Here is a 14,654-nt window from a genome sequence, read left to right on the forward strand (position 1 = left end):
ACCCCCCCATACTCCTGTGGGATACTCCAGCTGCCCCACCATCTCAGCATTCACGAGCCACCTGGTACCTTGAGGTATGTAGAAAAGCATTTAAAGTTGTCTCTATGTCCAAATCATCCAATCTCTCTGAATCAATTCAGAGGGTACCGATTCAATTCAGAAAAATTAAAGGGTCTCCAGATTCGATTAGGATTTGGAGATTTGGCTGCCAAATCAGGCCGAATCTCCACCGAATCGAATCAGCAACTGAAGCTTTGCACAGCCCTAGTGGCTAATTACATTGTTAAAAAGCCTGAGGCTGAAATGATTTAGTCATTGCAGGTTAGTCTAAGCTGCAAAGACTGAACCAATAAGCAGATATTCATTTTTGATTCAGGAATTTCAGCCACATGCCTGCAGTTGCTCAAGCCAGAGGCCGGAGAGAGCTAGAGCATGGCTCTCTGGCACATAGCAGCGTGAGCTGTGTGTTTGCTTCCTCTTCCTGCTGCCCCCGAGGTCTCTGGGATTTCCAGCCCACAATCACAGAAGCAGGACTCTGCAGGGTTGCTCATCACTTCCTCTTCCTGCTTTCAGGCACCTCTGGGATTCATAGTCCACAGTTACAGTCAGCAGTAAGTAAGCAGGGCAGTCCAGATCTGTACCTCCCCTGCCCTACGAGGAGGTGAATTTAACCGCCCTCCCTAGCCCCAGAACCCAGCTGTGGTTTGCCTGGGGGGGAGGGCCAGTGAGCCAGCCCTCACTGTTCCACCTAGGGAACAGAGGGGTGGGGCCAGCCCTGCTCTTTGGAGCAGAAAGCACAGCCCAGGACTGCAAAGCATGCTGGGATGCTGAGGGACTCTGATTTAACTTGAAACATGAATGGGTCTGGGATAGAAGTTTCATAAACTGGTTTGACCTAAATCATTTAAGTCTGATACTACATGCAACCAGGTTTATCTTAAATTAGTTTTAGCCATTTTCAAACTGGTTTATATTCACTGAACAGCTGTCCTGTTGCAGGTTTAAACCAGCTTCTGATCACTTAACCAGGTTTATGCATACCTACTATCCCTAGCCTATTTAGTTGTTTTTCCTATCATGAGCAGACTATAACTTGGGTGCCCATCCCACTAGCGGCCCCTTCTGTATGTGATCGGGGGTAGCAACTGTCCTTGCCCTCGTATCACAATAGCAAGAGTTACTTATCCATTTTGCCTGGTTTTTCCTTCAGCTAAACCATAATCAAAATCACAAAGACATATACAGACAACGTAACAATCTATACAGTGATAAAAGCAATGTCAATGGATATAGCATTCACTGGCTTTCCAACAAGACTACACATGCTATATCAGTAAAACAAATACAAGAAAATCTGCAAGACACCTGATGTACCCTAAAACAAACAAAGTGGGTTCACAATAAGTTCAAGATAAAGTTGTCTGTGAAACACAGAAGAATGTTACAAAGGAAAAACTATGAATGCCAGGAGATTATATTAAAAAAAAGAAGATAAACAGAAATGTGCTTCCTCAAACCACAGTTCTCTCGTGCCCCATCAAACCGAAAAAAAGCTAAAAAGTGGAAATCTCTCCCCTCTTCCCTCCAAATCTCAATGACAGGATGACAGGCTGAAAGATTTGAACTTCCCCTCTGCACAAATGACCCTGCAATTCCAAATCTTGCCCCTTCCTGGACTTATCCATGACTGTAATTTTTCCTAACTTGACAAATTATTTCATTCCATGTCCTACATCTACACGGATGCTAATCAAAATTTTGCATTCTTCTGCAAGTTCCCTTTCAACCCCTTTACCCTAAATGGGAAGAAGAACCCCTGAGGTACATTAAGAATTTAAATGAACAGCTGCTATTAAAAGGTTACTGAAGTTAATATTTTTTAAACCACCTAAAAAATTTAGGAGCCTAAATCTAATTTAAAAAGTGATACATTTGCAAACCTAAATCTCACTGACAGTCTTTTAGACTTATATTCCTAAATACTTATGTTTCTTTTAAAAAAAATGAAACTACGGCTCGTAAATTGTGCGGGTACTTTAAAAAAAAAAGTTATAACTAATTTTAAGTTGTAAATTTACAGTGTCATTTTTACCAAACTGAAGTTTCTTGAAGGGATTCTCTCACTGAAATGAGATCAAAAGTCTGACTCACACAAAGACAACTAGATCTCAGACACCTCAGAGGCTGACTTAAATCAAGGTACTGTGATGTCCCTGAAAAACCAAATATTCTCCACATGATTCCTGTGATTCCTTCTCATTCTTTTTATTAGACCCATAAAATCTGCAGTGTCTTTAACTCATAAACACAAGAAAGATTCCACCTAATAATGTCTAGAGCTACTCCCACATATTCCAATATGGGCAAAATATTCTGGGGATCTTGCTAGCATAAGAAAACCAATGATATCAGCACCTAGGTGTTCATCCAAGTTCATCCTGAGATTCCCTTTTAATAAGCTATACTTTATCTACATGTGGTATGAACATTTCAGACATGATCTTCAGTAGAATTCTTTATGCCTCTAAAGGAAGGCAAATATGTGATAAAATAATGAAGACAGACAAATTCAAGGACTGGTCCCACATATAAGTTTTGGAGATGTCTAGACCCTTGCAGGAGATTTAAGAAAAGATGGAAACTAGTTTTCAGTAGTTCTCAAACTTTTTACAGCCTCAAAGCACCCCTCATTAGATTCAAGACACCTCTCAGGAAGTGTTTTCTCTCTTTTTTCACTTATTTTTGGACTACAAAAAACAAAGCAATTCTTATGTTGCAAAGAACTCACAAAGATCAAAACAGGCCAGAATGTTTTTGTTACCATGGATTCCTATTTGAAATAGATAAGTTTGTCTTGTGAATCATGTGTAGATATTTGTACATCTACTGGTGCTACTATAATGTGATACCTCATGGCACCCTTAAAAGGATCTTGCATTGTCCCAGGGTACCATGGCTCCCTGGATGAGAAGTACTGCTCTAATTAGAAGTCCACCAATACATTGGTCCATATCATATTGGCACCAATAAAAAGAAAATTGGTGTTATCAGCAATCAGCTTCTTTTGGTGGATGTGGCTAATAATGTCACCTATAAATGTCATGTACATGCGCATAGCCACAGCATGCATGCGGCCAATAGTGCAGTACAGCAGCTTGGACAGCAGCATCTGGCTGGTAAGTCTGTGGTGGGGAAAGGGTCAGGGGAAGGGAAGGGGTGTAGGGGGGGCAGATCAAGGCCCCCATGGTGAGGGAGGGAGGGAGTGGAGCTGGGGTAGGCACTGCACACAGCCAGGGTGGGGCACAGTGCAGGATGTAGCTACAAGCAGCAAGTCTGGGAGGTGCAAGGTGGCAGCTCCCACTGCTGTGTGCACCCCTGGGGAGACATGAGGGCATGTGCCCCCTGGATCTGTGCAAAGGGGGTGGGATGAGGGTGGGCTGCATGCTCAGAGCCAGGGGCACTGCTAGGCTCTTCCCCGTGGCAGAGGAGCGGGGGGAAGGGGGAGCTGGGCCAGGGCTACACTCAGGCTGGGCAAGGTGGGAAGTGGCAGCACTGGGAGGGGGGGGAGTACAGGGGAGGGCTACAGCTGATTGCCAATATACAGCCCATGTCCCTCTCCCAGTATGGCTGCAGCCTGCTCCGAGCACAGCTGCATATTGACAAATCAGTTGTAGCCCTCCCCTGTACTCCCCCGTCCCAGTGCTGCCACTGCCCACCTCGCCCACACTGAGTGCAGCCCTGGCCCAGGCTCCCCCCACTCCCTTGCCACGGGGAACAGCCCAGCAGTGCCCCCAGCTCTGAGCATGCAGCCCACCCTCATCCAATGCCCTTCGCACAGATTTGGGGGCACATGCCCATGCTTTCCCTAGGGGTGCATGCATCAGCAGGAGCCACCCACCTCCGTGTTTCCCAGATAAGCCACTTGCAGCTCCGTTCCACGCCCCACCCCACCTGTACAGTGCTTGCCCCTGCCCCAGCCCCACTCCTTCCTTCACCACAGGGGCCTTGATCTGCACCCCCAGTGCCCCTTCCCTCCCCCAAGCCCCTTCCCCCACCACAGACATACCAACCTGACGCTGTTCTCCAAGCTGCCAGCTGATATTGATCCAATTGCTGATATGCAGCCTGATACAGCTCATTAATAAATCGTCCATCAGTATTGGCCCAAGAAATCTTTAATAAGTGCACCCCTAGCTCTAATAGACAAGCTCCATGTGAGTATCTAGGATACTGGCCTTCTGTAATTGAGGCCAGCATCATTAATACGAAAAACTAAACTAAACTAAGAAATGAGCATAAAAGATTAGAAAAGATGTGATCTCTGTGTTTGTTGATAGCACATAGGAAGAAAAAAATTAAGTAACCTAGGATAAAGGAATATCAGAAGGCTGGATGTAGAGCAAGAAGCAGCAAAAGATATTAATATTTATAAGAACAGTAGTCAGAAAGACAATAGTGTTTAAAAAGTGCCTACACCTAATCCAGGAAATACAGTGGCCAGTAAGAAACAACCAAAATGTTTGTCTACTAATTTAAGGAATGCGGAAAACAAAGGAGAGGAACTAGAATTACAGGTAAAGAACACAAAACTTGAAGTTACAGAGATAATAGAAATGTGATAGAACGACAATCACAACCTGGAACACAGAAATGGAAGGGAATGATCCATTCAGGAAAGGTGGTGGTGGTGGGACAACACTGTACACTAATTAAATGATACACTGTAAATAAATCACAATACAGAGCATAGATAAAGCTAAATCTCTTTAGGTCAGAGGCATTTTGGGGAAAAAAGGAAAAATGGTAACAGACTTTCAATTGAGGCAGTATTGGAAGTCTCCATAGAGACTTCCAAGGTCAGAGTTAGATATGCAGAGTGATCTCCAACATTATTTGAGACAGGCAAAGTATTATCAGGAATTGTGTCATGAGTGATTAACTTCCCTGATATAGATGCTATTATGTTACTAATGCTACTAACGCAAGCCAACGCTACTAATAACAGTAAAGCTCAAACATTTCTGGTTGAGATACCTGATAGATTCCTTCACCAAATAGTTATTGAACCAACAAGACAAATGTTGTTTTAAATTTGTAACTGGTCATATAAAATAACCTTGAATGAAGTAATTGCAAGTTATTTATCTTTTCATTTAATTTAAAGTGAATCAAAAGCAGGTCTATATGGTTATCAATTTCAAAAGGACAGATTTTAAAAGCTAAGGAAACAAGCTTGTGAAGTTGACCAAACTGGAGATTGGTGACTGGAATGTGGAATAGATGTAAAGACTTGGATTTTAATTAAGTCAAAAGTGGGGAGGGGGAAGGGAGAAGGGGCAAAAAAACAAAACAAAAAAACCCAACTGAAAACTATATCCCAAGCTTAGAGAAATAAATTAAAGACCTAACTGGATGAATAACCACTTCAAAAAGGCATACCAGAATTAAGGAGATAGTCTATGAGGAATAGAAAGAAGGACTGATTCAGCAAAGAAAGTCTTCCAGGTCAGTAAGTGTAGGTATTAAACAAGAATTGGCAAAAGTCAAACTAAGTTCCCTGCAAAGAAATTTAAAACAAGTAGTTTGAGAGATTTCTAGAGTTTTAGAACAAAGTTTCTTTAGTCAGATAAAAAAGAACACAGGGAAAAAATCTTGCGGCTACCAGAGATTAAAAGGACTGAAAGTCTGGGTTCCTCCCATCACCCAACTTCAGGTGAGTGCTGTCAATGCTAAGCTATATTTGCATATGTGTAGCCCAACCCAAGCTTCAGTTGTAAAATCGGAGCAGATAAGATTTTGCACTGTCAAAAATAGCCTGTAACTTGGTTAGCTGCATTAACTTGAAGTCAGGCAGAAGGTAGAATAGAGTGGCACCTAGTCTCTGAACCAGTTAGGTTCTAAGGTGCCACCCTGTCCTACCCTTCTGTGTGCCCTCTGTATCTGTCAGTACAAATTCCTCCATTCTTTTCAGAATATTTACAAAACATTAAGGCTAAAATCAAACCACATTTATCATTTTAATTAGTAAAATTCTTCTCCAAAAGTGAAATTCAGCCCACATTTAAAATATGCTTTCATTTTCTGGAATGAAAAGGAAAACAAGGTACTAGCCCAGCTTCAGACATGAACTATAATGAAAGCTAATGAACAGAGTATGGCATGCCAGGAATACAAGACACAGCTCTGAAACCCTGAATCATGGGACATGGCTAAAATTTTCCATGTGTGAAATCTAACTATTGGGGGGGAGAGGGGGAAAGGGTGCGTCTTAAATTCAAGGTTATCTTAGATTCAGGTAAATGCAATACTTATAACAGGGCTAACGCCCCTGAGGTTTGATTACTGACAGGTTGAGACAAGAGTTATGACCTGAAATAAAGCCCGAGACAAGCCTCATGGAGAAATAGTTCACTAAAGGATTAAGCTTTAATGTACCTTTCTGGTTACACATTTTGGTATTTAGGGAATCCAATATATATATTGATGATTCTCTTTAAATCAATACAAACAAAAGAAATTCCAATAAAATACACAGAAACCAGTTTTACACTAATTCGAAATTGATGGTAAATGAGCATGCATTATCTATGGAAATTGATCCTATTATATTCACAACTGTCATTTTGAGATGCCAACTTACAGAGCTGCTATTTTGGCATTAAGCATCAATAACTACTGATCAGAGTTGCATAGCTATTACTCACTACTATATGTTGGGCACACATGAGTGAAAGGGTATATGCAAAGCCATTCACTGACATGCCAGCAAGAAATTTACAGAAAATTAGACTGCCAAAATCATATAGCTTTCTTCATCAAAGAATTCAAGCCATTAGAAGATATCATCCATTTTTCAGGGGTTATAGCTGTGTTGGTCTAAAGATATAGGCAGACAAGGTTATTTGGGTAAATGTAATATCTTTTATTAGACCAACTAAACAGTTGAAAAAACTACTGTACAAGCTTTCGGGCAGAAATACCCTTCTTTAGGCATAGGGAGAGTCTGCTGGTGTTCGAGTACTCTCTTGAGTGGAACAGAAGCTAAGGCCAATATGCGAAATGCAGGTCTGTGAACTTGCAAGTGTGACAGGGAAGATCAGAGGTGATGGGAGTTAACGGGTGTAACAGGTATGTGGAAAAGGGAAAAAAAAAAATACAGAAATGGGGACTGTTGACCAGTGATAAAATGTAGCTTGTAAACTGTAGAGAGGTTACCTAGGGCTACCAGATGGCAGGCACGCATATCTACACAAAACCAGCAATCACCCTGAACACACCAAGAAAGCTGTAATATATAGCCAGGCGCTCTGATACCGCAGAATTTGTACTGAGAACACCCATGATCCTTATGTCACAAATCTCAAACAGGCTTTCACTCAACAAGGACACTTGTCCACAGAGATAAATCACACTTTTGAAAGAGCCACCCAGACACCAGATTCTGCCCTAAAGCTTGTAAAGAACAATTTTCCCAATTATTTAGTTTGTTTAATAAAAAATATCATGCTGTCAGCCATTTACAGTCTATTATAAAAATATATTTTTTAAAATTACCTGTTTTGCCAACAACTTCCTGTAATTCAGCAACAGAAGTTATTATTGCAGCAAGGAGGTCAGAACTCGCAAACCAGCTGAGAGCTTCAAGGCAACGCAACTGTTCCTTTTGAGGTTCTGTGAATCAAAAATATAGTAATACATTAATATATGTATCACATTATATCTTTAGCTGTTCAGAAACTAATCAAAATAAAATGCATACAAAATTCATACTCAAAGCTGATCTTTCCTTAAGGAAATTTTAGATCAGTGGTTCTCAACCATTTTATATGCAAGGTATCCCACTATAATTTTTTGACTGGGGTAGCACCCTAGTTGAGAACTACTGTCGTAATGTCTCAGTTCACCTACTTGATTGTCAGGCTACTGTGCTGCCTTCACTAGGTGAAACTACTTTCCATGCCTCTGATTCCAGGAGGCACCTGTGGAACCTAAGAAGTGGCTATGACAGGAGCAGGTACTCCCGCCTGCATTAGGTTTGTAGGCACAGGTGCCTCTTAAAAACAGAGGTGCACAGAGCAGTTTCACCTGGCTGTCACTGTTGCATCACCCTTAAAAGAGTCTTGTGACACCCTGGTTGATAACTGCTGATTTAGATTATGATGGTGCCATGCAGTGTGTCAACATTTTGGCTTTTATTTCCTTATTTAAGACTTTTCTCTTATTTAGAAGAGATTTGAAAGGATATAATGTGCTTTTTTTTTACTTCCTTTTGCCCTACAAAAAGAAAAATATCTCCACACAGAACTATATTTTGATTCAAGGATTATTTTGGTCATTTTACTGTTAAATGCATCTTACAACATTTGACTGCAAAAGATGAATGTCTGATTTATCTATTTTTTTTAAGTAGAAGCTTTTCTCTAGATCTGCATGAGTTTGTAAATTGCCATCACCATAATACGTTTGTAAAACACTGTTCTAAAAAAATCATCCATCTATCTATCTATCTTTCTATCTATAGTTACAGATCTATCCACCACTCCTCTTTCAGTTTTCGAATTGATCCTAGCACTTGGATTTTAGGAAGCCTCTAAACCAATATTTGCCTACATTTTTAAAAATTGTTAGGTGTACGATCACCAATTGTATTTTTAAAATAATTATTACTACTACTACTGTTACTATTAGTACCATTACTATTATTACTAAGCAATAACAGTGTCATTTGACAGAACCAAATATCTTACTTGGCAAATCATACTTGTCCTTGGACTGTCCTATGCAAACAAGGATTCCTACACCTTCTCTGAAACCATCTACCCAGGAGAAAAGAGAACTACATGACTGGCCCAAAATTTGAAGCCTGTTTGCTGCCAGAACTGCAATAACGCCTTTCCGGAATATACGTATCATGCCTTTGAAGTGTTTTTTCTTTATCTTCAGTTCATCTTGCTTCTTTTCCTCTATGCCAGACAAAGCATGAACAAGAGTCCTAATTTCCTGGTTAAGTGCTTCATAGGTGTGGACCTGATCCTGCAGAAAGTCTCTTTGTGTAGACAAGGCACAAGTTCGGCTGTATAGAGGATAGAAGGCACCAGCCATTAGTGCACAGGCTGCAAGCAGAGATGAGCAGTCCTTTTGAGCCTGGGTTAACGTACTTTTCAAGTGGGAATGTTCAAGGACCAACTTCTCCCGTACGTTTTCAATCACAGAAATTTTTTCCTCATTTTTTTCTGCCATTTCTTGATATTTCTAAAAAGTCAAAAGGAATTGTTAACTAAAGTATTTCTTAAATAAAAAATGAGTTGAGTAGATATTTATAGTTAAGCCTTACAGGATAACTTTCTTCATACCATCCTTTTCTATTCAGCTCCAACAGGATAGTGAATTAAAAATATGTATTAAAAAAATCACAATAGAAATCATCAGATCTAGTTATTATAATGGAATTCTTTTACATTATTTTTTTCTCCTTGATGCACAGCTATACCATAAATCCAAAAAAATATTATCACATTTGTGGTACAGCACTGGCCTTCTACACTGCTATAGAGAACATGGACTCTAACTTTCAGATCTCACAAGCTAAAGACAGAGTACAATACCATACTGAACCTATTGTGCGGGAGCAGGTGAATCAGCGGGCTGTGGAGCTCACTGGACTGCCCCCCGCATGGGAACGCCTTCGCCTCGGCCCCAGAAGGCAGAGCAAACATTTACCTTTTATAGGTGTGTGGCAGGAGCCTCCAGCTCAAAAGCCGCACCGGAGGGGAGCGGAAGCAGAAGTGCCACAGTGAGCAGCGGAGACCAGCGAGGAAACGGGGGGGCGGATGCGTGCCACCCAAGGCCGAGTCCGCACGTTTTGGGGCAGCGATAAGGCTCCGCTGCAGGGCACGAGCGAGAGGCGGTGACCCAGAGTGGGGACGGGTTGACCGCAACGTGCTGGAGCGTCTGGCTTCGGCGGGAGCAGGGCAAAGGAAAGCCCCAAAAGGTTAAAAGGGGCAGACGGACTGTCAGCAGGGGGTTCTCGGCGTCTAGCCATGGGGCGGGCCCAGGAGGCAGGCTGAGGATGCCCACAGAAGACGGCCCCGGAGAACGAAGCAGGATCCTGCTCGAGGAGAGAGCGGGACTCCAAGTACCGCCGCTTTCGGCAGCGGTGGCATTCAAATTATTCCCCCACCACTTCTGGTGAGGTTTGGACTCAAAACGAGAAGAGGGAGCCGTAGAGAGGTCTCTGTGGCGGAGGCACGGGCGAGGGTGTAGGGGTGGAGGAGCCCTCACCAGCTCCCCGATGGACACAAGGTCTCATTTTTGGACGTGCACGTGCCAGACAGTCCAGCTGAACCAGGAATCAAAGTCATGGCAGGCGAGTTTGGGGGGCGTGTAGCCTGGAGGGTGAGAGTCTTGTATCGGAAGAGGGCCATTTCGACTAAGCAGGACACCTCGGTGAGTACACTTTCCCACACCTATAAGTTACTTTTTCAAGAAATAACTATCCCAAAAGCAGAAGACTAATTTATTTAGAAGAAAGAGGTGTGAAAAATAAAAAAGGAAAAACTTTGGGAAATAAAACTAAACAGATTGGCAGCTGCTGGGAAGGGGAAGTAAAGGTGATTTCTTAATTACTTTGTAATCAATTCCCTACTTATATATCCATGGCTTAATTATGCCTCAAACAGAAGTGTGTTCTCAAACAAACACTAGTAAAAAGTATTGTTTTTATTTTGACCAGACATCGGTGGTTTTATTTTTCAATTTAAAATATCTGCTTTTGTTATAACTAAATACAATTGCAGAGAATTATGGATTTTATTAATTAAATTGTTAAAAACATATAATAAAGTCAAAGTTAATAAAAAGTTCTCAAGCTTGTCCTTTCAGCCAGTAAATGAACAGGTAAGGTTTACACTGTGCTCTTAGAAACTCCATTTCTGACACTCGAGGGTGCACACCAAATTCCAGAACCATGTACCAAAAAACAAAAAACACTATTCTTCCAGCCTCTGATCATCTAAATTGATCATAGGTTCCTGAATGCTAATCAAGATTACTTAGCATAGTGAGGCTGGCATGTAGATGATTAAATCAAACATCCCATTCCTTGAGCTAATTAACTAAGAATGGGAGGTGGAAAGAAGATTCAAAGAGTTTGAGAGAAAAAAGCCTGAGCAACCATCATACTCTATTTTTGACCCAAGATGAGAAAAAATAAAGTATATTTTCTATAAATTGATGAAGGTGTAAAATAAATTATTCAGTACAAGTAAATTATTCCCAGTTTTATCAACATTTAGGCCTTATGTAAATATATAAGCCCTTATATAGGGCTTATATAATCAAGTTAGAAGTTGTTAGATTTTAAAGTAATTTAAAAAGTTATTATAAAGAAATAAAAAAGCAGCTATTTTTTTTCAGAGGCATTGTATATGCATTTGTTTGAGATAGTTTAGAAACAGCAAAGCCTCCATTTGTACAGAGGGTTGGATTAGATCAGTGGGACCAAGGTTTTTGGCAGGCATGCTACAAATTAGACCCAGACCCTCCCTGAGTGCCACTCCAGTTCTCTTCCCATTGTCCAATCTGTAGCTATACTTCCAGCTTCCTGCCTAATCTACTGCTCTGCATTCTGCTGTATCTGCCACTGTGCTGCCTCTCTCCTCACTGAGCTGCCATGTATGACTTGCGGTGCGCATGCTGCAGGTTGGCCACCCCTGGATTAGATAACCTTTGATGTCCTTTCCAACTCTATGACTTTAAGAAAAACCAAGTAACAGGTCTATGTTCACATCAATATGTTACACATACGTGCACAGAAAGGTGGACAGATACTTCATAAATTGCAGCAAAATTATGATTCTCGTCACTATACAGGCAACCTCTGTGGGAAAGATGAAATGGCTATGTGGAAAAGGCAAGAAAACCTTGAAATTGTGGAAAGTCCTAAAATCAATGCGGACTCACAGAGACAAACGTTATGCTTGTACTGAGTATGGATTAGATCTATCAAGAAAATATGGACACTTGGTACCTCATAAAAATTAGGTTTACAATATAAATGACAGAACTTGCCGTTACCAATATAATACAAATGAAAGAGCATTTGTTCATTTCATTTTCTTCTTGATTTCTGATTAATTTTATTAAATTACAAGATTCTCAGTGCAGGACAAATGTTGAGGGTTACAATTTGTTTGAGTGACCAAGATGCAAACTAGTTATAGGGTTTTTTAAAAACTTAAATCCAAAATTACAATACAAAAACCTGTTCCGTTTAAAAAGCATTATTAACATTTCAGGACAAGTAACCATAAATCAAGAAAATGGCAAAATGAACATAGCCCATGCAAATTAATTTTGCCTTCTTGTGAGGAACAATGGTCTGTTCCAACATTAGTCTGAATCTACGGAGACTTGAAGTCAATCACATCCCTGTTCAATCACAAACTGCCTTCATTTCTTGAACAAACTGCATCAGGCTAGATTTAAAACAAGAGCTTAGAAGTTTTGAAGTCAAGTAGTGCAACACTTAATGTAGGTACCTGGGTCCCAAAACAGAATCCACTACCCTGAAGTTAAGTGCTTAAGTTGCTTATACATGTATAGAGGGGTAGAAACCCTGTCTCTGAGTGGAATTCAGAACAATCAACACATTAAGCAGGGAGTCAACAGGAAAAGAAGAAAGGGTAGTCTTAGAAATCCCCTCCTCTCACACAGTGTTCGTTGATGACCACTTTGGACTTCATGGAGGCTCCTATGTCAGACTGGAATCTGCTTTGGAATTAGCCCCTTAAGTCATTCTTAAAAAAAAAGAACAGGTGTCATCCCTTTGGTTTTTAGGGATTAGAGAACAGAGATGGAGAAAGTGGGGTTCTCCCTTTACATACTGCCAGTGGTTGGAGCACTTGCCCTCAACATGAGAGACCTAGGTGTTCAAACCCACATTTCTCACTTCCCAGAAGACTGTCCTAAACACAGGACTTTGGGTTATTCTACAGTTAGCACTTTCTACCCTGTATGTTAGGGGTTCCCAACCCCCGGGCCATGGCCCGATGCCAGGCTATGCAGGGTTGGCTGCTGGTCCCCAGGAGGGCTGGCTGCAAGACCGGAAGTGACCGCAGACTGGCCAACTGCAACTGGAAGTGACCAGCATACTGTGGACCAGCAGCCACCCCTTTTTTATATTGAGTATAAAAAAGTGTTGACTGCCTGCCTGCAGCATGCCAATCACTGCTGGTCTACAACCTGCCAGTCTGTGGTTTGCCAGTCCTCAGCATAAAAAGGTTGGGAAGCCCTGCTTTATGTGATATTGCTAAAGCTGTGCCACTCTGAAGAAGAGAATGCAAGAAAGACTGGGTCAGAGAAAGAAAAGAAGGAATTTTCCCGGCTTGGGCACATGGCTGAGAAAGAGGTGTCCTGGGTTTTGGTTCTTGCTCCAATAACTGTTTATGTATTTTACTCAGTGACTGTTTAGTGCAATGGTGGCCAAACTGCGGCTTGCGAGCTACATGCAGCTGGCCGGCATAGTTCTTGCGGGTCTCCGGGGGAAACTGGGCTGCCACCTCAGGGGAAGTAGGCGGGGCTTCAGTGGAGAAATGCACCCCCCCACACACACACACACTGCAGCTGCTCTGGATTGCTCAGCAGCTCCCCCACACACACACTCTTTGCAGCTGCACTGAGTTACTCAGCACCCCCTCCCATCCCCCGGCTTCGGTGGAAGATCAGATGTGGCTCTCAGAGTGAGTAACTCTGGCCACCCGTTTTAGTGTCCTGCCATTTACAGCATTTATACTTTTCGTATTTTAAAGTGTGTTAAGGCACAAACTACATCTACAATCTCAATCTGAATCTTCACTGATTGCCTGTCTTGTATGCATACCAGCCCAGCCTCTGGCTTCTTTACTTTTTGCTCCATCCAGGAAGAGCACACACCAACTGCTGAAACTTCCTCAGCCTGACGAAGGGTTTTTGAACCTGAAAGCTTGCTAAAAAAATTTTTTTCCAACTATTTAAGTATGTCTAATAAAAGATATCATATTCACCCAAAGAACTTTGTCTGCCTCAAGGCACAAAGACTTTTGGCCATCATTTTACTTACAGTATGCTATTCTTGTACAAGAAAGCTTGAAATGGTAGCTGGAAGGCACAGAAACATCAAGTCTCTAAGTTAATTTGGACTTACAGGTGAAAGGCTAGCACCTAAGCAAGCAAATTTAGACCACAAACAGACATTTCATAGATTTTATAGACATTTGGGTTGGAAGGGACCCCGGAGGATCATCAAGTCCAGCCCCCTACCCCAAGGGCAGGAAGTCAGCAGGGATCATGGGATCCCAGCAAGACAAACATCCAAACGTGTCTTGAAGGCATTCAAAGCAGTGCTTGAACCGCCTCCAGTGGCAGTCTATTCCAAACCCTGGAAGCTTGGACAATTAAGAAGTTTTTCCTTATGTCTGAATCAGTTGCAGCAGAGTTTGTGACCATTCCATCTGGTTATCCCTTGGGGCAGTCTGGTGAACAGACGTTCCCCCAGATCCTGATGAGCACCCCGATAAACTTATATGTGGCCACCAGATCACTCCTGAGCCTGCGCTTTTCTAGGCTGAAGAGTCCCATGGCTCTCGGCCTCCCATTATAAGGTCTGTTTTCCTGAC

At 41.9% G+C, this 14,654-nt stretch overlaps 1 protein-coding gene across 5 annotated transcripts in view; it reads right to left on the reverse strand.

Moving 5' to 3' along the window:
* Positions 1-14,654, reverse strand: part of CCDC171 (coiled-coil domain containing 171) — a 304,988-nt gene that overhangs the window by 150,699 nt on the left and 139,635 nt on the right. For all 5 annotated transcript variants that reach the window (XM_019555118.1, XM_019555120.1, XM_019555115.1 and 2 more), the window contains 2 exons: positions 8,748-9,252; positions 7,555-7,671 (listed from right to left, as the gene is read on the reverse strand). In XM_019555118.1, coding sequence (XP_019410663.1) covers positions 7,555-7,671; positions 8,748-9,252 — 622 coding nt within the window. The remainder of the gene's footprint in view (positions 1-7,554; positions 7,672-8,747; positions 9,253-14,654) is intronic.

The sequence above is a fragment of the Crocodylus porosus genome, unplaced genomic scaffold (assembly GCF_001723895.1).
Source record: "Crocodylus porosus isolate Cpor-Errol unplaced genomic scaffold, CroPor_comp1, whole genome shotgun sequence".
In the NCBI taxonomy this organism is placed as follows: Eukaryota; Metazoa; Chordata; order Crocodylia; family Crocodylidae; genus Crocodylus; species Crocodylus porosus.